This window comes from Osmia bicornis, chromosome 7 (assembly GCF_907164935.1).
Source record: "Osmia bicornis bicornis chromosome 7, iOsmBic2.1, whole genome shotgun sequence".
Taxonomy (NCBI): domain Eukaryota; kingdom Metazoa; phylum Arthropoda; class Insecta; order Hymenoptera; family Megachilidae; genus Osmia; species Osmia bicornis.
In genome coordinates, this window is record NC_060222.1 from 4805198 (window position 1) to 4831344 (window position 26147).

General features: G+C 37.1%; 2 protein-coding genes across 5 annotated transcripts in view; one reads left to right on the forward strand and one right to left on the reverse strand.

The window, feature by feature from the left end:
* The window catches only part of LOC114876984 (A disintegrin and metalloproteinase with thrombospondin motifs 9-like), a 70557-nt gene extending 47229 nt beyond the window's left edge, over positions 1-23328 (forward strand). Inside the window, exons 7-30 of one of the 4 annotated variants that reach the window (XM_029189011.2) lie at positions 5503-5686; positions 6243-6450; positions 11043-11257; positions 11410-11559; positions 11634-11783; positions 12954-13108; positions 13356-13683; positions 14083-14171; positions 14248-14595; positions 14754-14920; positions 15053-15303; positions 15384-15762; positions 15866-16027; positions 16123-16263; positions 16341-16463; positions 16552-16722; positions 16818-17033; positions 17482-17673; positions 18626-18814; positions 18942-19267; positions 19363-19499; positions 19558-19748; positions 19874-20011; positions 20069-23328. In XM_029189011.2, the coding sequence (XP_029044844.2) occupies positions 5503-5686; positions 6243-6450; positions 11043-11257; positions 11410-11559; positions 11634-11783; positions 12954-13108; positions 13356-13683; positions 14083-14171; positions 14248-14595; positions 14754-14920; positions 15053-15303; positions 15384-15762; positions 15866-16027; positions 16123-16263; positions 16341-16463; positions 16552-16722; positions 16818-17033; positions 17482-17673; positions 18626-18814; positions 18942-19267; positions 19363-19499; positions 19558-19748; positions 19874-19963 (4562 nt within the window). In that variant the 3' untranslated portion in view covers positions 19964-20011; positions 20069-23328. Of the gene's footprint in view, positions 1-5502; positions 5687-6242; positions 6451-11042; positions 11258-11409; positions 11560-11633; positions 11784-12953; positions 13109-13351; positions 13684-14082; positions 14172-14247; positions 14596-14753; positions 14921-15052; positions 15304-15383; positions 15763-15865; positions 16028-16122; positions 16264-16340; positions 16464-16551; positions 16723-16817; positions 17034-17481; positions 17674-18625; positions 18815-18941; positions 19268-19362; positions 19500-19557; positions 19749-19873; positions 20012-20068 lie in introns of all 4 variants that reach the window. The other 3 variants (XM_046286594.1, XM_029189012.2, XM_046286595.1) reach the window with 3 other exon arrangements.
* LOC114876986 (rho GTPase-activating protein gacN-like) lies at positions 22281-25774 on the reverse strand. The gene is made up of 2 exons (XM_029189014.2): positions 23885-25774; positions 22281-23432 (listed from the first exon to the last, which is right to left on the reverse strand). The coding sequence occupies exon 1, from the start codon at positions 25318-25320 to the stop codon at positions 24466-24468; it is 855 nt and encodes a 284-aa protein (XP_029044847.2). The 5' UTR covers positions 25321-25774; the 3' UTR covers positions 22281-23432; positions 23885-24465.
* Positions 25775-26147: the final 373 nt, after the last annotated feature.

The window sequence follows — 26147 nt, forward strand, 5'->3', positions numbered from 1 at the left end:
CACGAGAACGCTTAATGCTTCTCCTCGACCTCTTCTCTTCTTGGTACGCCCTTCAGCTTCGAACGAGATTAGGTCACGATCGGAGAACACGCGGACAGCTTTTCGACGAGTTTCAACCACGATAATGCTTCCTACCTTCGAATAATGCTTTTGTTATCCCTTACAGGATGTTTATGCTTCGATCGAGATTGCTGCAGGGCTTCTTTGCCAACCCTTTATCTCCTCTTCTTCTTCTTCTCCTTCTTCTTCTTCTTCTTGTTTATTTTGCAAGAGAGAGCTCTGATACAATGATGGTTGCATTTAGAATTCCAGCTGCTATTTTAGCTTAGAAATACTGTTCTAAATTTACAAATTTCCATAAAAATGGAATGAATATTTTCCATAGAATCACAGGACTCGTGAATCATGGAAAGTAGGGTGTGATAACACTTCTTGCTTGCAGGGCGCATTCCCCGTTCCCCGGAAGTTCTATTCCAACCATCGATCACTTTAAATAGATCGTTTATCTTAATAATATTGCAATCCGAAATATACAAGAAAACTGGGCCACAGTCGAAGACCCGAAGGGAAATAAACAGAATAAAAATGGTAAAAAGAAGAGATAAAACTCGAGTTGTAAAAAGGACCTAGGGCAAAGAATCGTCCAGTTAAATGGAGGGCGTGGTGAGATGCAAAGATTTCTTTGCACAGAGGAGGCGTGCGCCTTCGAAGGGTGGCCCCTTAGACCCCCAGCTAACAGATCGTACATCGAAGGGTTAATAACGATTGAAAAACGAAGGGCTAATAACGAAAGGGTGCGGCTACACGTAATCGCACGATGACCCGAGGCTATCTTAGTAATTACTAATGATCGTGCTCGAGTTGTTAGGTTCTTTCTCTTCGTGTACCGAGAGAAAGCATTGACCGATCCTATCTTGAATATGATACACGATACCAAAGATTGTTGTGCAATCGTTAAGAAATATGATTCCGTTTGTTGTTGAGGATTGTTCTACGAGAACCGTGGAAATGTTTCGAATTGCCGAAAATTTTTAATCATCTGCAACCGTATGTCTATTCATCTTTTATAACATTCTAAAATATCAAATTTACACCAACATTTATATTGTTGATATAAAGAAAAGCCTAGGGGTTTAGAGGATGGGAATTGAAACAATCCATCAAATGGCAAGAACGATTCGGTAGACAGCTCGGCGCCGAGCACGTGGATCTCGATCGAAAAAGCAAGGCTCGATGCTGAACGAGAGATCGATCCGATATGCAAAAGTCATTGACTTGCTGCGATCCTCCCGGAATAACGGATACGATGATCAAGATCGAACTCTTGCCGCGCCCTTCTTCCCTGCTAGAGTTCCTCTTGGAGATCTTGATCCCGAGATCGCGACACGATCGAACAAGAAGTCGTGTATTATTACGGGGTACCAACGAAATGACAGGCATTACGTGCCCTTCCTCCATTACACTTGGATCTGATCGCGTTCGTTTATCTACTTTGCTGAACTTCCAATCCATCGAAACCAAAGTTGATCAATAGATTTTTTTTTATTTAAAATCTGGATGAAAAATTCTCGAAGGCAGCTATTAAGGAGAAATACTTGAAATATACAATAGTAGCATGCAAGTCGATAAATCATTATGCAATTCAATAAATCTTCTAACAGTGGTTTCCTATAATCATGAAAGTGTTATTAGAAATTTGAGTGATTGCAATAATTACAGCTTTCGACACCACGTCATGCACACTTGTATCAACACTAATAAAGAGATTTAGCGATCCATTGGTGCATTTTCGACGTAATTGCTCGACGGCATATTTGTACGAAGGTTATTATTAGAGAATTGCTTCCGTGTTATTAATTGACGATTTATGAAAGATCGATGGTTGAAGTCTCATCTTAGCTCACCGTCAATAATCACTGGTATACAAATGATTTAATAATTTACGCAAAGGTTACCAAGAGTTCGTATACGAAAATCGCGTAACTGACGATCTTTCGAGCGTCTATGTTAGTCGGAGAATGTTCGATAATTGCTGGAAAGTTATGCTGGCCACGCTATAATTTCGGGTGAAAGTTCGTATCCTCCATAATTTTTTCGATGTTCGAGTCGTTGAGAGATTCGCAATGGTGGAAGAAAATGAAAAGGTAAAACACGTTTAAGATTCCTTGTTCCTTGAAAGAATCTTAAATGAATTTCAAAACCTTTGGTAATCGAACGAATATCATCAAGTATTTTATTCTTTTGTTTATAATCAATTTAATAATCATGTAAATATCAGGCGCCATAAATCGTAACGATGCACCTGTCCTATGCAGTTTCTAATTGCATATGTTCATCTGTCCCCATGAACCATGATATAATACATCCTAGGTATCCCGGCACGTGTAAGCTTATAATTTTACGTGACTGGTTGGAATCGGTCTCGACAAAAGTCATTTCGAATACGTTCTGCATTGTAGCATCGAAGGGAAGAAGCTGGCTTAATAAATTTCTTGAAGAGGCAGCTTTATACTTGCCGAGAACCCCTATGGCGATCGGTTAAAATCTACGAATAAATCACATCACCCGTATGGAATTCATCCTCGCGATGGAATTCCATGATCTTTCGATCAATTTAAAAAAAAAATGGTTTAACAATATAAGGTTGAATGGTTAAATTAACGTTTCCATCTTTTGAATTTTTAATCCTCAGATGGCGGACCATGGAGAGAGTCCCAGTTTAAAAAAAGTACCTACCATTAATTACGCGCAGAATAATTTTTATTTTTAATAAAAAAGATTAATAAAAAGATTTCATTTTCTAATATCCTTAACAATATTTATGAAAATATTAAAGAAAAAGAAATTACAGTCCAAGAAATGAAATACCTCGAGTGTTTGAAAACAAAACGTTGGTTTTCATCAGTTACTCAAGATCATTCTTGAATTTATAAGTAATACGTTGTGCAGCAGACAAGAGAAAGGAAAAGAAGAAGCGGGAAAAAGGAGAAAGAGGATGAGTTATGGACGGAAGAAAAAGGAGTTTCGACGTGAAACTCTTACTTTCGTACGCTTCTTCTTCAAACGACTGCTCCTCGGTTGGAACGTGTTAACACGTGTAAAGGAACGGATGATTAATTAAACGAAAGACGATGACATAGCGTAAAACGTCAGAGTGAATGATCGTGAGAGTGGTATCGTTGTTTCTTGGCCAAAGGACGAGAAAAGGGCCAACCCTTTCGTCATGGATCGTACATCATCCCTCGAAAAACGCTTAGGTGTTGTTCGCGTTTGCGATTTCATCGTCTTACGATCTCCTTGCTTGTCGATAAATAAATTTATTGGGTACCAAGGTAACTATTTCCATATTTCTGTTCAACAATTTAAATTGCAACCACAATTTTAAAAATTTTCCAACTGCAAATCGGAATGCTAAAAAATTCTAAATCTGATAAACAGCCGTCGCAAAGTGTCTCAAGGAAACATGGAAATTTCCTCTGAGAATCAATGTCATCGAAGGAAATTCTAAGTAGCATTACAGGCCCCACCTTCCCAGATACGGTGGAATAAAGAGGAATTCCAAAGTGAGTCTAGCGTCAATTAAAATCCTCCAGGTTGGTCCCACGAACCGGAATACCATGGTTGATCGCGATTACGTCCAGCCGCGATTTATTCCCCGGTTTCTACGAATGTTAGCTTAGGCTGACTAACGTTAGAAGCTCGGTAGTGAACGCGTGACAATAACGCAGATAAAGGCCGCGCAGGCTAGTCTAGACTCTGGATCTGGAGCCGCAAAAGGGAAACATGGTACTGCAACGAGACACGAACCAACGACAAATAGGTTGAACGCACCCGCAAGCTCCATTATTCCCAACTGAACCACCTTTACAGAGCAACGTCACGCGTGGGCGTCGCGACGCGGACAAAGATAATTGTCCACGAAACGTGTTCTCGTAGAAACTGGATTCTTCCACTATTGTGATATCTATTTCATTTTTTTTAATTGAATTTAGTTGAATTAAGTCATTTGAAAACACTGAAGATATGTTAGATAAAATAAAATTTGTATCATAGACTCATTTCCAAGGTGTTAAATTATCAATTAATGAAAGGAAAGAAAAATGATTTCAGGTAATTCAAGGTGCAAATTCACAGAGTAATTGCAGAGCAATCAAAATAATTCACTTAAGTGATTAACATATTTGTCTCGTGAAGTACTTCTAATAATGCGATTCTAATAATACTCTAATTATTTGAATCACAATAGTCAGACATGAAAAAAATACCAGCAATCTTCGCGAGCATAATAATGGCAATTACAGAGGATAATAAAGCTGTCATTAGGATTGCATGAAAGTGCATTCCTTGGCAGACCTACCGCAACGTGTAGATACTAGAGTAACAATATAGCTTTTTGTTCGATTAAAATTGCAATTCTCGCGGTCAAATATATGTACCTGATCAAAGGTAAATAGCGATGATAATTGATCAAATTATTAAATGATACGGTTAATTCGATTTTAGCTTACACTTAATTGGGATGAATTTATTTGTATATTCCAATACAGCAGAACTCTGTTCGCATGAACGGTTTCAAGCATGAAATGGTTTGCATTTCATGGTTACGATCAACAGACACTGGTGTTTATCAATACCGCAATCTCGACACGCTGGACCATGATGCACGCACACATAACGATCAGATGAATGCTTAATCGATGCAAGCTAATCGATTTAACGAAATCATTAAGCAACCGCTCAGCCGTGATTCACTGACTTGTATACGATTACCAATAATCGCGTAACTCTTTTTCCAGTTGAAAATTGTAAAATGAAACGTATAGGAAAAGATTGATGAAATATTCCAGGTATTTGAGGTCTTGAAATAATTAAAATCGTTAAACTTCCCTGACGATTTTGAAACTATGAATTTAAGATGGTAAAATGATGGAAGAACATTGAAAACTCGTTGATGTGATCAAGGTAGGGAAGAAAATGAATCGGTGAGCACAGACCAGATAGGCGTCCACGAAAGGCACGAAGGACACCGAGATGAATCGTGAAGCTGTCAGAACGTATCGATTTCTCTCAAAGTGTCAACTGCACATTCAATTAGACGCGTATAATCATTAACCATGATTCTTCGACGATACGTGCTATATCAAGAACAGTTGAGCTTTGTTTCACTCGAACCCGACTGCCCCTCCTCGTTCACCGTCAGACAAAGACATTTTTGTCTTCTGCTTTTTCTATTTCGAAAACAGTACCATTCCAGTGTCTATAATAATTATGAAAAGCTGCAATTAGGGTTTTTAAAAAAAACTTTACGATTTATGGGGCTCCGGATACTTCTATGGTGTCTGAGAATTTGAAAAAGTTCGGAATTTCTTAACAGAAATCTTTGTTTCCTGGTTCGTGTATTCCAGAGCAATATTTGCTATATTAACAAAAAATTATGTACCTTCCTGTTTATACTGCATAGGACACTAATCGACTAACCAAATATTATGCTTTTTTTTCCAGATGACGACACACCAACGCCCATTTTGGACGACATGGTCGGAAGTCAAATTTATGTTGGTGAACGAACACGAAGACGTAGATCACTGATGGAAAAAACGGCTTTGGATCATTCCCAAATCAACGAATCGTACGAACAATTTATAGGAAACAACGAGGAGCATCGAAATTTTATACGAAACGACAGGTGATATACCGAATTTTATAATAATTATATTCGATCGCGAGTGTACTTGGGTGATCCAGGAACTAATAGTCATAGATTACAAACAATCCCGGCTAACAAACAGTCAATTAACGGTACGTTTCAATGAAGTATCTGATGTGACAGAAAGTAATCGTCATGAAACAGTTACTAAATGACTACCTTCAACCAAGGCAGAGACTGATCATGGCATTAATCCTTGCCTGTTTGCGTCACGAGAAGCAATCATATATCACGTGTTCTTGTACTTACTTTTGGCGGATCTTTCATACGTTCATCGGTTGCATTATTGAAAAATTACATGTTTCAACTTTCACGACTTTCTCGAGAAATAATGTTACAAAAAAGTATCGGATACAATAACTGTTCAAAATCATACGTTTCATCAGGATGAAATTTTATAATGATTAAAGCTTCGAAAATGAAAGAATGCTTTTTGGAACCCTTTGATCCCGCGTATCAGTCACGCCCTCGAATCCTATATTTTGCTTTGAATAATTAAAAAAAATTAATTAAGTATTTGCGTAAAATGTTACAGGTACTACTCGGTGGAAAGGAGACGAAACGAAGCGAGCGAAGAGTACAGTCAAGACTCGGAAATGGAATCGGATCCCTTCGTGACTTGGAGACCACGAAGAGCCTTGCCACGTGAATATTTCATCGAGATCATGGTGGCGGCTGATGCCGAGATGGTCAGGTACCATGGAAAGGGTTTATTCAGCTACATTTTGGTGCTGATGAGTATGGTAAGCATTTCCATCATTTTCAATTCACGCAAAACATCTCCCACGCTTCTGAATTTTTCCACCCCCCCATATTAAACTTACACGAGTACAGAGCTCCATGAGAATTGAAATAAAAACAAAGATAAAATAAAAAGCCGAAGATACACTCTGCGCGTCGGTCAAGTATTTATTACGGCACATAGGTCTAAGGTCCGTTTGAAGAAGACGGGAAAAGAGAATAAAAATGAAGAAAGGTCGACAGCCGGCGTGGGTGTATCACTTTGTTCGAGCACGGTTTCGGTGAGGAAAAAAGAGAAGAACGTAGGTAAAAGAGTTGAGGATCCACGAAACAGAGCCGCAAAGGTGGTTATGTTTGTAGGATGATCGATCTTGTAAGGCCAGCAGGATCTGTCGCGAGCGTTAAATATTATGCAAATGCGGCTGTTGCGTTCCTAGTTGGTTCTCAAAGGTCGTAAAGGTAGCACGACCGCTTTCGATCATCAGTCATCCTCCAAAGCAGTGGTACTAATTCAATTATCAGTGGAAAAAATCAACTATCTACAAATTGCGATGCTTTTTCATGGCATGTCAAAAGGACAGCGTTACAAATGGGAGAATTTTAGTAGTTTAATAAAAAATGAAACAAACATTTAGTGAAATAATCATGGACATATTGATGAAATTACTTTCCTTCTTTTATTGACACGAATATAAAGTAGAACATTTACTAAGCGGTGCTAGGTTGATGATTATCTATTGTAAGCCCGTAAAGCAGGCTTTGTAACGAAATAGATTACCTTCCTGACTCTGTTAGGCGCCGCTTGCGAAACCAGATCAACGTGCATAAATTACGACTTCACGGTTCGCGAGTGGGAAAAGTGTACCGGGTGGTGCACGAATGAACCTACAATTAGTGGGACACATCCCACGTATCTTGCTATTTAAAGATCCTCTACCTCTAAATAATTTCAGTGAATATTTTTTAGAAAGACTCTTTAACCATTTAGTATTACTTAGGCGTAGCGTTAATTAATTATCTATCAACTCCAAATTAAAATTGCTAATTTCGTATCATCCCACATAGAAGCTTCCAAATATAATTAAAATTACAAAACCCTTCAGTTTCATAAAATATCCAATCAATAATATTGAAATGGATCCCAGATGGGAATAGAAAAAATGTGTAAAAATGTAGAGTAGCAATAAAGGAAACTCGATCGTGGCTTGATAAAAACTCCAAATTAAAATTGCTACTTTCGTGTCATTCCATATAAAAGCTTCGAAGTATAATTTTCTCAATAATCTTCAAATATAAAATTACAAATCCCTTCAGTTTCATAAAATATCCAATCAATAATATTGAAATGGATCCCAGATGGGAATAGAAAAAATGTGTAGAAATGTAGAGTAGCAGTAAAGGAAACTCGATCGTGGCTTGATAAATGAATGATTCATGTAATTTGACGGTTAGCCTGGTCATTGTCAACCAGGTCATTACCATGCAGCCGGTTGCATATCCCACGCGAAACGGACCACACCTCGGTGAAGAGGGCAACATCCCACGAGGCGTCCTGGGCTCACTTTCACGTGCCCACGCCCGTCATTCATCCGACGATTCAATCAGCTTTCCTGCCTGTCGATCGTCCTTTTGATATTCACGACGTTTCTCTTTTTATTTTACCAATCGATGAAATCTAATTTGACACTGCGTCGAGCGAAAACCTTCCCTGTGATAAGTTGAACCGGCGACGTGCTTTATTCGACCTGTCCCCGTGCGGATAGGATTGATACATGGCTTGCCTCTATGATCTCGACGTCACGGTTTATTCGCCTCTCGTCGATGACATACGGACATTGTACCGGAAAGATTTATTTCGAAACAAGAGTAGAAAGAAATATGAACGATCGAAGGAAAATTTAAATAAACAAACTTCTTCGAATAATAAATCAACGGATGATACTTGATCGTGCAACCAAAAGTCTAAAGCTCGTACTTCGATCAACCGCAGTTATCAAATTGTGTCGCGTTCCTGTCTGGAGAAATGATAGACAGGGTTGACGGTGCATCAGGCATAAATTTGTCTGAAACTCGGTCAATCGATGTTCGATGTTTCGTGAACGTTCGTTTAACTTTGATACACGTGCCATGTGAAGATGCTGTGCAATCTTATCAGTGGCTCGTAACGAAGCTGGAAGCTGTAAAATTTAATGGCTCTCAAGATTAGTCGCTTAAGTGATTCCTACCGAAGTGTTCCCCATGGAAGTGGAGTTAAGAAGTCTGCTTGCACGTGTCTTCTTTTGATAACTCTGGATAATATTTGGAAGTAATAATTTGTAAATATATACATGGGTGTATTTAATTCAAATAACCTGGTTTGTGATAAGGATTTTTTGAATGGACAGAATTGAGGATAATTACAGTGGACTCTCGTTATATTGCCATGTGAGCAATTTGACATTCATACAGATTTTCAAATCAATTTTATCTCCTTTTTCTCACCGAACTAAAATTTTGGAAATTTAAAAAATTGTCCACCCCTACCGTCTTCTAGAGTCTACTGGAAGTGTTCTTCTCCTGTTACAAGTATACTATAGACAGAAGTCATAGTGGTTTATACTCGATTCATGCCGAGCGAAGGAAGAAAAAGTAGGTAACGAGAAGAGCTGTCACTGTGTCGACGTCAATAAATATGAATTTTTTTGTCGCCAAGATAACCCATTTAACCATATATACATGGGATCAGGTTGGATGTGAACGGCGCTTAAACACGTCGACGGTTGCTTACGGTTGACCACCTCCGTGGAAATGAAAAACTTGCCTCCTTACACACCGGTGACATTGCGATCTCCTGGTGACACGATTCGATTTCTCGGTCGGTACCTCTAACCGGTCCAACGAGACGCTTCTTTTCAAACCTTTTTCTCGCGTTTTCGTGCCCTCTGATGTTGGCGCGAAGGTTGACCAGCTTAGCAAACAAGGATCCACTCGGAACAACCAATACAATTTCATTGTGTCAAACTCGAATGAAATCTGAATTATTAAAAAGCATATGTAAAGTCAGCAGAATCTTGTTGCAACAGAGCAAACGTTTCTTTCATCAGTTTTTTTTTATCCTGTTTCCGATCTAATTCCTGTCGAGCTATAACAACCTGTTCAATTACAATTTTAATTATCCATATTGCTACAGAAACGACTATACAATTTTTCATTTTCTCCACAGAATTCATACAATACTAGTTAAAGAAGAATAAAATTATTTTTAAAGATTGCATTAGAATTTTTACACACAATATGTACCATGATTAGCAAGACATTTGACCCAGAAGAAGTTACACGACGATGACGAAGCATTGATATTGAAAAAAGAAACGGAATCCCCAAAACTTACGAACCATATTCGACACAATCATTCCGCTTTCACCGTATCATTGTCGATAGATAACAATCGTTTGAAACGTAACAGCAACACCTATCAACTTCAATGTCCATGTCAGTCTTGGTGATTTCCGAGCCGGCCGTTCACCAATGTCCATGGCCTATCAAAAGGAACATTTCGAAAGAGTCAAGCGGAAAAAAGGCTCGTATTACCACAGTTTATCTGTCCCGTTAGAAAATCACATCGGGCTGGCTCTGGAACCACCAGCGTGACTCTTAATCAATCAATTACGAACGGGTCGTTGTTGTAATCTGTTGTAATCACTCTGTTCCAGAACAAAACGGTTGTTGGATTAACCAACTGGGAACAGTTGGTCGAATTGAATGCCTCGGGCTCGGTTCTCTCTCATCTAATAAAGTTCGTTTCGTTTTTGTCAAGGGAATGACTCCTGGTAAAATGGTTAATGGGTGGAATGAAGATTTTCTGAATGTTTCTGAACGTTTATGATGGATAATGAAGTGGTGTGGAGCTGTTTCAGAGTAATCTTGTTAGGCTGCGGTCTGATACAAATTCATGACATAAAAGTATTCTAAAATGGCACTTGTGTTACATCAATTTAAAGCTTAAAGATTGCTGAAAATAAGTACTAAATAAATAAAGATTTCGTTGATTTTCTTAATATAAAATGACTGATTGTCAGAGGGATTATTACTAATTTTGCATCATCATTTTATTAATTATCTTCCATTAAGTAGAAAATTGTAAGGGTCCTAAATTCCACGAAACGTACGTTCATTAAAGTGTTCAAATAAAAAGAAGAAGAAAAAAGAAGTTGAGCAATATGATCAAGAGACAGCATCTTTCAGGGAGATTGGGCGATGCCTGTTGCGACCCAAGACACGCCACTAATTAAGAGTCGACTGTGTGTCTTGCATTGTTTATGCACGGTTATCCTTTTTTTGCTTTCGCCTCCTCTGTGTCTTTGGTAATTCTTCTTTACAGCCTCTCTCCACCCTTTCTTGACGCTTGATCAGGACGCAGTGGAGCCTGCAGGGATCATCTTTCCGCTCATGAACAATTTCGTCAAACAATGACGTTTCGTATAATTGGTTTAAGAGGATATTTTGATCATTTTATTCAGTATAAAATAAATGAATATTCTATCGAGTTACAAATTTCTAAATCGAAAATCATAAAATAAAGGTAAATTTAATTTTATCAAATACTCTGTTGTAGGTCTCACGTATATACAAGGATCGGTCCATTGGCAATCCGATAAACATATCGGTGATGAAAATTATACCAACCGATAAAATGTTCGGTGCCAGGCACACTGTCAGCGAAGGGATCGCAGCGGCTGATATGTTGGAGAGATTTTGTCATTGGCAGAAAAACAACAATCCTGACGAACCATCGCGAGAACATCACGACCTTGCTTTGCTTTTAACTAGGTGCCTGTTATTTATAATTTTCCATAATCCCGGTATCTTGTTTCATTAATTTCGAAACAGTTTCGCAGTAATGTATTTTCGATTTCTATCGCGAAGAAGCTGTAAGTCGACTCAGTCGTTGACATTAATCACTGAAAATGATATAATTTCAGGGAAAATCTGTGTCATCCCGAGGAATCAAGTTGCGACACTTTAGGTCTAGCTAAATTGGGTCGTATGTGTTCTCCAATATCGTCCTGTGCTATTGTTCAAGATAATGGTCTTGCTGCTGTCTTTACGATCGCTCATGAAATTGGTCACGTGTAAGTGAAATTATCCGAAATTTCAGAACTGCGATTCATCTTGTTCGTGTTTCAATATATTTGTGTAATTTCAGATTCAATATGCCTCACGACGATGAAGCCAAGTGCGAAGGTTTCCGTAATCACTCTGGTTTTCATCACGTCATGTCCAGGATGCTGAATGCCCAAACCTTCCCCTGGGAATGGTCCAACTGTTCCAGACACTACGTCACCGAATTCCTCGAGTGAGTCATTACCTTGACAAGTCAATAACCAGTGTCAGAAATTGACCCGTGTGTCTGTCTCGTTAGGATTTGCTTTTTCTTCGTCAAACTGCCATATAGATCCTCATCGTTTAAGAAATTAAGAGTTTACTTCAAACTTCATAAGCACTCCAGAATTAAAAGAGAAAATTTAGGTCGGTACATTTAATATAATTGAGGAATTTCTTTTAATTTATTCAAGGTGCCTGACAGATCAAATCTTTGTGCGCTGAGTGGGAAGATATAAAAAATTAATATAAATTCGACACGATTTCCTAATTACGCGACACCCACGTGAAGAGTCAAACATATGTTTTGTGGAATTCTGTATAAGGCGTCCTTTGTTCGATAAATCAGGATATAAGTCATGGGTCCTCGTCCTGGGTGCGTGGGTTTAGGAGACGTCGTTAAAAACTTGTCCTAAAAATTAAATATACCTAATCCTCAGACAGAAGAAATAAGTCAATTATAATTAAAATCTGAAATTCATAAACGATTAGGAAACAGATTTTAGGTCACTTCTGACATCATTTCATGACATTTATGGCCCATCAATTTAAATCATAAAATTTAACAAAAATAACTGCATAAATTTTTCATTGATATTCCTAATATAAGATAGCCGATTGTCATTTACAACAAACAATGCATCACAATGAAACTCGTATATTGTTCCTTTATGAATTTCAATAAGAACATTCCACGAGGAAGGCTATTTATAATTTGCAAAAAATACCATCTAATAATCATACAATACTATGTTAATTAAACCATCCACCTCACGTGCACCATCCTGATGGCATCTGAATTTCCGTGAATCCCTCTTCCCGAGAATGAAGTAATAAAGCAAGGAACATAGACGAAGAATCCTTCTAGTTGCTCGTCAATGTTCCAAAGGGCAGTATTTAAGAATTAGCCCACGTCAGTCAACGGATTGAATTGAATCGAGAAAGCCGGTGGCGCGGGTTTTTCTGCAACGCCAGAGGAAGGCGACTCGTTGCTTAGGAATCCGGTTCCGCTGCATTCTGAATGACCTGCACGCACTCACCAGCTCCATTCGTTTCCGACAAAAATTTGGTCCTCCGATGATGCACACCCGTCGGTGCCGAAGGGACCGGGAACGAGGTACAAACCTGTCGAAATTTGTTCCAGGGCCGGCTACGGTAACTGCCTGTTGGACGAGCCGGATATAACAATGGAAGGGGAAGACGTGAGCAGACTTCCTGGAGAAGATTTCTCTGGTAACAAGCAATGCGAACTCGTGTTTGGACCCGGATCGTGGATTTGTTCCGACATGGTAAGTGACGGTAAGTCACCTATTTTTATAAACATACGTTTATTTATTTTTGATAATTAATGGACGAGAGGAGGACCTAAAGACTTGATCGATTAACAGTTGGAAGGTCGACTGATGAAGGATCACTTTTGATTTATGACTAATTATACAGAATTGTAAATTCCAATATTCCAGTGTAGTTGATTTTCCATTTTAATATATTAGACTTCTTGAAAATTGAGATAAACTGAGCAGTTGGTTGGTTATCGGCCAGGAAGTGTGCAAGACATTATGGTGCCACGTACCGCATAGTGTGAGATGTCGTACCAGTTATTCCCCATGGGCTGATGGGACGGTATGCGGCGAAAACCGATGGTGTCATCGAGGCAAGTGCGTATCCCGTATAAATCTGCAACCGGTGGATGGCCAATGGGGCGAATGGGGACGTTACGGGGAATGCTCGCGTACCTGCGGTGGCGGTATCAAGAAGAAATATCGCGAGTGCAACAATCCTCCTCCGCAAAACTATGGGAAATACTGTGTCGGTGAACGCGTCAAGTATCGTAGCTGCGCTACCAAGGAGTGTCCAGGAAATCATGATTTCAGGTATTCTAAGATCCTAGATAAAACGAGGAATGATTTGTTTTCTGGTCGAAATTTAGGAAAAATAAAAGTAAAAATCTTTCGTTTCTATCGTTTCTATCCTACCTGTAGAAATGTAGAAACATCAACGTTTAAACAGACTCATACTTCTCTGTCAGTTCATTTCAATGCAGATTCACGTCACTCAGCAACTCACTTTATTACCACTTTAATATACCAGTACGTACGTTTCAAGCGAAAATAGATGGGTAGAAAAATATTCAATCCTAGATCCTTGATATCGAACCCTATCCAACCATCATTCACCTCCTGCTGTTCCAACAAGCTCATCGCATCTCGTTCACGGTAGATTGCACAGAATAACATAGGATCGTAGAAATGCATAAGAATTTCCACTTACAGGGAACAGCAGTGCTCGCAATTCGACAACAACAACCTGAACATACTGAACCTGACCAAAGACGTTAAATGGCACGCGAAGTACAGGGGAAGTAAGGACACACCTCGCGCGCTGATTTCCAGTTTTCTCCTACTTTTGCCGCGGCTAACGTTTCTTCCTTGTTCCAGTATTGCCTCCGGAACGTTGCAAATTATACTGCCAAGTGGCGAGCAATCAGTATTACATGCTACGAGAGAAGGTGATCGACGGAACACCGTGCGGACGGGACACCTTTCACGTATGCGTGAATGGACACTGCAAAGCAGCGGGATGCGATCACGTTTTAAACTCGACCGCGGAACTGGATATCTGCGGGGTTTGCAAAGGTGACAATTCCACTTGCCAGAGGATCACTGGATCTTACAATTCTACGGAGTTCGGGTACACCAGGGTGGCGAAGATTCCTGCCGGAAGCAAGGACATCGATATCAGGCAACACGGATGGCTAGGGATGGGTGACGATAACAATTACCTTGGTACGATTTTCTATTTTGTCAATTGCGGTTATTACCATGCTAGGTGATCGTGTACAGTACAAGAAAATCTAACAATAATTATTTGGAAGAAAATTATCAAATTAAGGAGGAACAGCTTAAATATTGAAAATTAAAAAGGCAATATATAATTTCTTCAGCTCTACGACTTGGAGAAGGTGGTGAATATATACTGAATGGTAACTTCATGGTGATGCCTCAGAAGATTATTATTCGACCTGGCCTCACCATCGAATACAGTGGTCCTGTGTCTCCTGTTGAGCGTCTCAATACCTCCGAACCAATTGACACTGACTTAATTTTAGAAGTAAGCTATAAAAAATCAAATTTTCACTGTTTCAACTCACAATAAATTAATTGACTGTTTTAAGGCTTTCTTTTTTAATATTAGACCTCTAATTTGTTTTTTCAAATGAATAAGGATAGTGCCCTGTTGCAGGTATTATCAGTGTTTAATTTATACCCACCACAAATAACATACGAGTACACAGTGCCTAAGCACATTTTGCATAGTTACACGTGGATCCTTAGCGATTGGTCCGAGTGCACTCATACTTGTCAAGGAATGAAATATAGAAAAGCAGAATGCAGGAGTACCGAGAACAAGGACGTCGTTCCTGATGACTATTGTCATAATACAGAGAAACTGAGGGAAGAAAGTCAGATTTGTAATAATCATTGTACTCTGAAGTGAGTATCGCTAATTTTGCAGAGTAGCAGTATCTAGTATAGTCATGATAAGGAGTACCGAACTCTCCAAACTTTTCCAGATGGGAAATCACCTCAGTGTCCGAGTGCTCCAGTCAGTGTGGTCCAGGAACTCGCACAGTGACCTCCAGGTGCCTGCAGAAACTCATTAACTCGGATCATCCACCTCGTCCAATTCCAACAAGAGCCTGCGCACATCTTCCACGACCAAGTGAGAAGGAACCTTGCATAGGACCCTGTGCAAATGTCCATTGGAATTATAGTAAATGGAGCACTTGTAGTGTTACCTGTGGAGGTGGTGTTCAATATAGAACAGCAGTCTGTGTGGATTCAAATTGGAGACGTGTATCAGATGAGAGTTGTGCAAGGCAAGAAAAGCACCTGAAAAGGATATGTGGGCAGGACCCGTGTCCTCAATGGGACTTGGGAAAATGGCACTCTGTAATTATGTTATTTTTTGAAATAGTTCATTGTTTTGTTCAAATTAATTGACAAGTGAAAATTATAATTTTATTTATTTTTTTCTCATTTCTTTGGATGACAGTGTTCTGTGACCTGTGGAATTGGCAAACGACATAGAGATTATTTGTGTCACGTGGAGAATCGCATTGTGCCAAACAGTTATTGCGGTGATCCACCTCCTGGGGTTGTTGAAGTTTGCAATGCTGGACCTTGCGAACAATGGCAAGCTGGCATTTGGAGTCCAGTATGTATTTTAAATTATGGTTCCAAATTAATACAGTGAGACAGTTGTATAATTAATTGTAAAATAGTTAGAGGATTTAACTTTTCTTTATTTAGTGTTCTGTCACCTGCGGCGAAGGCATCAAACGAAGGAAAGTAATTTGCAAACATTCTGATAGATCAATCAGTGATAAATGTCCCCCTTCTGAGAAACCTGAAGATACCACAATCTGTATACTTAAACCCTGTCCAACAGTGGTATGTCAGACCCCCTAGAATTTAATTGTTTCCCTCCTCTTTATTCATAATATTCATAAAAAGAATTTTTATTACAGGTGAATGAACCACCAATTAAATATTCTTCCGATCCACCACATGGAATTAATTCCCAACAAAACAATGAAGTTTATGACATAACTTTCCGTTCTGGATATAAATGGCATGGATCGCAGAAAGAGGTTGATACGTTTATAATTTTTCAATTCTTATTCGGATCAAAGTTAATTACAATTATTCAGGTAAAATAATTTAATATTTTTATTATAGTGTTCCAGGCCATGTATTGGAGGTTACATGCATACAATGGTAAAATGTATTTCCATTGAAACAGAAACAATTGCTCCTGACCATTATTGCGATAGGAAGGAGAAACCACCTACCATGATTCCTTGCAATCGCCATCGCTGTCCCATATGGAATACTGGTGATTGGAGTCAGGTTAATTATCAAAATACATTTATTAATACATTAAACGATTTTTTCTTTATTATAAGCAATACACATTACATTGATTTATTAATTTATTAATACAGTGCGACGTAGAATGTGGAACGGGTTTCCAACATCGTCAGGTTCGTTGCCAAAGTCCGCGTGGTGAGATATTAGTTGATGAACGTTGCCACGATAGCGAGAAACCGGAAATAGTGAAGACGTGCCGGAAGAGTCCTTGCAGCACTGGTCCTACGGATCGGAAGAACCGATTGGAAACAAATATTTTCCGCAAATGGAAAGTTTCTAGTTGGACTCCTGTAAGTATTATCGTTGATACTGCTTCTTCGTTATATTTAAATCACTATTCAATATTTATAGAACCTACATATTCATATATTTAAATTTTACACGTTTTATTCATAAAAGCGCCTTAACAAAGGTAATGTATTTTTAATTGTTGACTTTTTTATTGATGTTGTGAGATGTAATGACATTGTTGTTTAAAGCATTGAACGACATGTAAATTGCTAATATATAACAACAAAGATTATAAAACAAGTAAACCATGAACAAACTATCGAGAACTGTTCCAAGAGAAATCACTTCTTTTCAACTTGTTCTTTCGTTTATTTAAAAGAAATCTCGTTAGTCAGATTAAAAATTATTTTCATTCAAAATAAATGATAAGTATCGTGACGAGGATGGAGGAGGAAGTTCAGGAGTTAGGATCAGTCGAAGTTTGGATCGAACAAAAATGTTTTACAGTGCTCGAAATCGTGTGGTAGCGGACTACAGAGACGAAGAGTCGAGTGCACTATGAGGAGAGGAAACCATGGACCGGAAGTGACTGTTAAGGACGAGCAGTGCTCGAGACTTGGCTTGTCCAAGCCAAGATCACAGAGGCCCTGCAGACGTGTCGCCTGTGACTATATTTGGCAGGAAGGACCTTGGTCTGAGGTACCTTCATACCTCGCCATTATGATCTATGATCTATCGATCTCTTGTTACATCATTCGCCTGCCTATTTTGGACATTTCGATGCAATTTCCCTTGGATTGTTTTGGTTGCATTCCTTTTTTCGGATCGAGCTTATCGATATAGTACAATTTTGTGCGATATGTTTAATCGAAACACTCTTCTATTATATTTTGCTAATTAAAGTGATCCATAAGCTCGATTTTGCGTGTTCGATTTGGGATTCGTTTGCAGAGGAATTCACTGGGAAGTCATTCGTTCGTATGGTTGGAGGGATAAATATATTTTAACACGTGTCTAATAATATTCTTCAATAATTCTTTACCATTTTGAAAAATTCGTTTGTTTCACGCATTCCTGAATGTTAGATGATAGAAAAATTCAGTGAGAGATTGGATTTCGTTAGGTTTGCCTTTCGTTGGAGGACATCATTTTGTCTCGAGAATTCATCCCATTAACATTCATAACTCTGTGTTAATAATTCATTTACACACTTTTCTGTCTTTTCTGTTCGAAGGAGCATGATGAATATGATTGCAATTGCAATGCTCGTTTCACAAATGATTACCGGCGATGCAGCATGCGGAAGTCATCAACATGCATGCTACCAGAGTCTCGTGTCATTGTTTATTTTTTTTTTTTAACCAACCTTTCAGAAGTATTTATGGAACACTTCATCATTGTATAATAATGTTTATCAAATACAATTATCTTTCAATTAATAATTATCACGCTTATCGCACATCAAAGATTGCATTTAAATTTCTTGCTAATTAAAAAGTAATCATTGAACAGTTGCGATCAATGTTACTCACCTATAACAATACAAATAAAAAGAAATTTTTTTAAACCAAAATTATACAATATATATATTATACATAGTTTTATTAATACTATGAAGAGAAAATTGAAAAGCAAGCTTCTTTGTTTCAAGTGTTCGGCACAATGTGGTGAAGGTATTCAAAGTCGAGCAGTGACCTGCCATCGAGCTAATCATCATGGAATGATCGATCCAACACCCACTGATAACTGCCCAATGGATCAGAAACCAAGTAGCCAACAAACTTGCAAATTGAGAGAATGCGACGATAAGTATTATTGGACTACTGGCCAATGGACAAAGGTAAACTTAATAAATTCAGATTATATTATGTGGAAATTTTAGTTTTAGAATTCCTCTGCAACTAATATTTTGCAGTTTGTCTCGTTTTTGTTATATATTGAAAGACAATCTGTTTTTCCAATTCCAGTGTAGTCACACATGCGGTCAAAAGGGTCGTCAAACTCGAAAATTATTCTGCCACGATGAAACAGGTAAGAAGGTAGCTCGCGTGAACTGTCCTAGGGAGTTCAAGCCACAGCGGAAACGGAAGTGCAACCAACGAAAGTGTTATCCAATGTCCTGTCTGGAAGCGAAGAAGTATTACAAGACAACTAAAGATAGCGAGTATCCATTGATCATTGGTGGAAGGAGCATGTCGATCTATTGCCATGAAATGTCCACTTCCGAGCCGAAAGAGTATTTAACACTGCGATCTAGTTTCTGGGAGAATTATGCCGAGGTGTATGACAAGAGGTCAATATAAAAACAATCTTTTGAAACACAAAAAATCAAGTCCTTGATCCAATGTACAATGTAACTTTTAATAATTATTAATTTATTTATTTTAGCTTGTTACATCCTCATACTTGCCCGTACAATGGAGAAAGAAACGATAGCTGCAACTGTGCTACTGTTAATGGCACCATTTCCGGGAAAACAATATACAGGAGGATACGAATCGATCCTCTAAAACTTTATGTCATAGGTAAGATATTCCATCAATAGTGATTACAGTCATTTTAATGTTTATGTGTTTTTTTAAGATAATGATTACACGTTTTCGTGGACCAACGGTACGAATCCCGTGAAATATGGCACAGCCGGTGATTGCTATAGTCAGGCAGAGTGTCCTCAAGGTCGTTTTAGTATTAATTTAAGTGGAACCCAATTCAAATTATCGTCGGATGTTGTCTGGCCGAGAAGGATGGGATCGGTTGTAGAAATTAATAAAATTGTAAGCTTGATCATTAGATCTGATAGTAAGGAATATTGGTTCTTTAAAAAATTGAAATTTGTATCAGTAATCAAAACTGAAAATACTTGGCTACCGATGAGAATGCTATTCAAATACATTTTCAGAATAGTCAACGGGTCCTTGGAAAATGTGGAGGCTACTGTGGCTATTGCAGTCCGAAACCTGGATTGAAACTAGACGTTTTACCACCCTAGTCCTTAATTTGGGGAGTTCAGTAATCTCCAAGTGCCTGTAGAGTACAGGTACGTCAGAGAGAACAGTAAGGAAATAGAAAATACTTAATTAAAATTATTCTGCAGCTTTCGACAGGTAGAAATTCCACTAATGGATTCGAGCGCATCGCAAAAGACTGGTTCGGGATATACAAGATGAAATCAACCACCTGTTACCAGAACCGATTCCTTCATTTCGAGGTTCAAATTATTCGCTTAAAACGTTACTAGTCTGTGTAATTATTTCCAACAGCGAATTGTTCGCACGAAAAATTGTGACTGAACGTTCGAAACGGACTCGCGGAATCAAGATACAAGAAGAGGCACTGACGATCTACCTGAAGGGTAAAGAATAAATAATTAATGATCATATACATATATATATATCATTCGACGATCAGCATTTAAACTTCTATAGTGTTGTGTATTGAATGTAAGAGCTTTCGTTCGAGAGCAACCTATTAGAATATAGGTTTTCGAGTTGGAAACCTGAAGAGGAGATACCATTTAGGGGTATTTTAAGGGTGCTCGATAAATTTCGAACGAATCTATTCTTCAAGATGGAATTACTCCAAGGGGATGAATAGTCAAAAGAAAGAGAGAGGTATCCTCGATTAAAAATAAACTCAGTGAAACTGGATTTCTTTTCACTATGGTAAATCACAATTACAAAAATATTAATTAACGATGAGTGGTCGATTTCAGTAGCGAAGGGTCGACAAACGAAAGAAGTAGGATCAAGAATAAAGCTTTCGTCTTCCCAGAAATATTCGTCGGATTCTTTTACACTTTTAATCCAGTTAAGAGTTCCATTTAGGTATGTAAGTAACTTAATGTCCGGTAAGAATTGCAGTATTCGTATTGTTTATACTCGTTGAAACATCATGACTGCCCGAAATTATTTATCGAAGAGAAAGGGAAATAATTAAGGAACGTTCATATTGACACGCGACTGAAGTACAAATTGAAAAATAGCGAGCGGTGGAAAGTTAACTTTAGAATATTTTATTAAAAATTCTTAAGAGCTCCACAGACCAGCCGATTTTTAACTTAATTTTTCTTATCAAATGGAATTATCAACTTTGACTGCTCAGCTTTTTAATGAAATCTCTCAAAAGTCGCGTGAATATATAAAATAATTATAAAATGTGTACGTTCTGCCACTGCCATATTTTCATGCCTTTATAATCTACGCGTTTTCCATGCGTACTAATTATACCATTTCTCGCATGTAAAAAGTACATTGAAAAATATACGTAGAAACGATAGAAAACACCGCGATCGAAGTATTTTCGTGGCACGTAGTAGTAAATTAGGCAAGATACAATTTAGTATGCTAGACTTTATTCGAGATTTTCAGGTGTAGCGATCATAATTAACTTATTAACTCGAGTTCATTTAAAATGGACCTCGATGGCTAGCTCTGCTTCATCTATTTTATAGAAATATAGAGGGTGCGACAAAATTGGTCAATGTTTAAACATTGTTAAGTGTAAAAGATATTTTTCGATTTAAAATGTTAAACATTATAATGAATTAGAGTAATAATTAAAATATTTTAATATTAATGACTGTGTCCATTTTGAAATCAATAAAATTTGTATTTATATTTGTAAATTTTGTCGCATCCTCTATGCAGAGTATCATGAAACTGATGGTACAATTGGAAAAATAATGATTCTTCAGAGAAATGAAATGGAAAATTTGAAAACTTATTTTTTCTCTCATAAGATATAATTTTGAATAAGATGATCCCAAATTTTGGGCTGATAGTTTATAATATCGCATGTACACCGATATTTTTTAAGAGACAGACATTTGCGTTCGTTAAATGAAAGCAAAATGGTCTCGTACCGGCGTCCAAAACACCAAAACGATGATCGAGTACAAATTTTGTCGCGTTCTTCGCCGAGATACGAGCAATCTCTAGGCTATTTTTTCTTTTTGTATTTTCAATAAGAATCTGACCGGGAGTTTAGCTAACTAGAAATATATACGTTTCAACAGACTGCCATAGTTAATGTTATTATCGAGTACATGTATGTATATGTTAATAATCGTTTTGATAGAAATTAAAGGATAATTAGGATGATCTTTGTGAGATAGGATGATGCTTCTACAAATTGGAGCGAGTTACAATAAAAAAAAAAATTCCAATGGATAAATGGAAATAGTTAATTAACATTTTGATGCTCCCTTTATATCTGACAGCTTTCTGTTAACCATTTATAATTTCGAATTTGTAGTTTCACCCTATTCTTTTGCAGTAAACGTAAATAACAAGCATTTACACCACATATATTCAGAACTTTACTTCTTTATTGAATGAAACAGTCAAGTTTTCTTCCATAAATCAGTATTTCTTATAATTAGATACAATTGTTATAAACTAAGTACTTTAAGAAATATTTACAGTTGTCTTCAAAACTGAATCAAAAAGTAAAATATTAATTTTAAATATTACATAAAGTACTTAATTATTGATACTTATATGAAAAATTGATATTGATTTACAAAAGAAAAACAACAAGCAGAACATTTTATTTCTTTTTACTTTCACTCAACCCTTGAACCGCTAAGACAGTGACGATTTCTTTCTTGATTTTTACTTTTTAAACATTTCAAAGTGTTTTATTTAACAATTTGAATGCCGGATTTTAGTCTAAGCACCACTATGTACAAGTTTCATAGATCTGGATCATAGTTGTGCTGGCTCTGTGGTTCAAGGGTTGAAGCTAGCTCGAGACCAATTTCTAGTATCATCCTGTAGATCTACTGTCTTCCTTGAGGACATGACAAGAGAAGATTTCTATTATAGTAGTTTTTGTACAGCCGTATGATCAAAATTTTTACACTTATTACATTGGCACGAATCGTGCTAAATAAATCAAACGATACGTTTCATCGCATTTGCAAAGAATACCAAACGGGAAAGGAAAGGAGAATCGTTAGATCTGTCGTTTTCTTCACGTTTTCCAGCAACTCTTTTGAGTGAATAATACTGCCTTTTTATCAAGTATTTTTCAATCACCACTATAGTGTGACCTGAGATTCATTTGATTTTTCCTTTTTTCCCTGTTCTCGCATAGCGAAATGGCACTGTACAGTTTCGTTGAATAATTTATTAGCACGTATCGTTTTAATACTATTAATGTATAGCTTAATGTAAAAATGATCCTTAGTACCAGTGTACGGCAATTATTTAAAAATATCTTAAATCCAGAAATAACATTGTTCAGTGTTCACTTGAAAATCCTCTCTATTGTATTATTATGTAGGTATAAGAACACTTATGCGAATGTATCATTATGTTGACAAATATATGTAAACACTGCTACCCTTTTCAATAAGTGTTCATCTTCATATTGTATTATTAAAAAGCTTGCGTGCATGTAATTCATTTATTCAGTTGTAATTAGGAGCAGATACACATTCTTTGTTGTTTTTCTACCTGAAACAGTATATTTGTATCATTTTGGTTTATAAGAACTACAGTTCTCCTTATTTATGATAAATCATCATCAAATTGGTTAAACTTTATTTTACTGGACCAAAAATTTTCGATATTTTAAAATAAATATAAATCTAACTAACTCGGACAGTATCAAATTTACGGTTTGACTAAACCCGCTAAAGTGGTCGGTACCCACATGAGTCTGCCCGCAGCTAGCGACATCGTTCATTGGACAAGAAGCCAATATCGCGTCACAGTAACGTAGCAAATGCACTAAAAGTGTCAAACTTTACACGCTCATAACTTTTTAACCATTGGATTCCTAAAGTTATGACTTGCATTTTTGGATTCTACGCACCCAAAACTATAGATTAAAAAAAAAAGAACGAAAATTTTGGGTTCTGTAAAGTTCAACCATCAAACTTTCCACAAACTCAAATTTTATTTACCTGTATTCATAAGTTATGATATATAAAATTATCAAAGAAAATGTTGAGTAACACAAGATCAGTACAATAATTTGAAGTACTGTTTCAAGAACATAATATCTTGAAATATTTATCTTAAAATTATTTTATTCGTTTATATAGATGCTGATGTTCATTTATGAATGTCAAATAATAAATTTCATTAGATGGTATTATGTGCATGTAAAATCTACATTTCAGTGCAGATATTTAATACCATCAAGTAGTATTTCATCCAATTGAACATTTCATCTAAAGAACCAACTGAACACATTATGTATCTTGTACACTAAAGTCTTATCAATGATAAATCATTTTACATGTATATATCGTTATTAACATAAATTATTACGTCGCAAAAAAAAACAGAAATATGAATGTGATTTAAAATGAAACAAACCGACCCGACCGGTAAAATCGCAGAGATGTCGCTACAAAACTGAAATCAATACAGGACGGATCTTTCGTAACAAGTATACTTATCTGATAAAGAAAGTAAGTTAGAATAAATAAAAATAATAATGTATCTTATAATGACTGCGTAACGCAGGTTTCATTGATGGTTAGTTCCCATTACTTTGCATTTGTTGCGTGGTAATATTCCTAGTAGGAGATATATCGTTTAGAACGGTACCACGATCTTCTTTTTGAATTTCTTCGAACACCGATTTTGGAATTTTTATATGCCAATTCGGTTTGTCCGTTGCTTCACTTTCGTTATTCTTTTCGGAGGAATTCACCGACGTTTGCTTGTTTTTCTGCTGATTCTCTCCTTGTCCAATGATTTTATTTATTCGCTCCTCCGATAATTTTTTCAGTACAACTTTACACTCTCGTGTATTTAAACAATTCGATTTCGGAACATTTACTACCTTCGTAAACGATTGCTGCGTATTACTGTCATTGACGAAAAGCATTTCTCTTCTACCTAGTTTTTTATTTTGTTTAATTTTTATTTTTATTTTCCTACTGAATGGTACAATCTTTTGCTTAAACATACGCAATCCTCTCTTTATCCTCCGTACTTTACATGGTTTCTTTGTATGTTTCTTCTTTTTTTCATCAGTCTTATGGTAATTCTTATTTAATTGTTCATTCAGCTCCTGATATTTTTCTTTTAGGGTATTCAACCTATACATATCATCCTTAATCTGCATACTCATCAGTTTCACCTTTTTCTTCAATATTTTCTCATACCTTCTTTCATAGCGTCTTATTTGCTTTCTAATCTGACGAAATTGTTGGGATAAACGCTTCTCTTCCGTAACCAATTCCTCGATTCTCTGGCTTCTCGTTACGTCCTCCTTAGAAATCATGCGTCTTTTTACCTCATACTCATTTATATGGTTCTTAAGAACATTTAGAGTTATTTGGATATCTTCTCCACTTATATCACTTTTTGTGTTTACGATAACCATTTTTTAACTGTGTACGATTGGTTCCACAAACTTCTTTACTGACTACCCACCATAACCTTAACACCATACAAACATTTGGCAACGTAGTGATTAAACAACGTCAAAAATATGATCTCCTTAAATAGCAACTTGTATATTTGCTGTTTGTAATAGAGTTTGGATATTAAATACAAATGTTAAAGACAAACTTCCAGTGCAAAACATGTGTGTTTGGATCAGTTTGGATCTAAAATGTATTCGGATCCACGAGAAAAGCGTACTGGACTGTACTGGATGACGAATTTTCATTACTTCTGCGCATCTTGGCTTAGATCGGTTATGCATTCGGGGTCCCTAACACCCCAGGATGATATGTCGATATTCAGAGAGAGTTACCTGTACCTCGGGATCCCTGACACCCCAGATGGCGTAATGTCGATATGCAGAGTATTACAGGTACTCCGGGGTCCCTATCACCCCAAGCCATCGGCCATTGCGCCATCTATATAAATGCGGCGCAAACTATTCGTTAACTTACCGACTGTCGGACGTTTAATCGATAAGTCGGTAATTTATTGAGTAGTTTCCTCCGCTTTTGTATAGATCGCGCAGTGGTCGAACTTAAAAAATCTAGGCGGTCTTCTCAAAATGTAAGTTTGTCAAGTAATTATTCCAATAATTTTTCGGTCTTGTTTATTTATAATTAACATGCAACGCTACCAAGACCTTTAAAAGATAAAATTCTGCTGTAATCTGTACTTCCTTCGTTTTGTTACAAATCTTTGAAATAAATTAAGGATAACTCGCCACATAAATATTTTCTGATACCCCAATAAATCATTTAATTG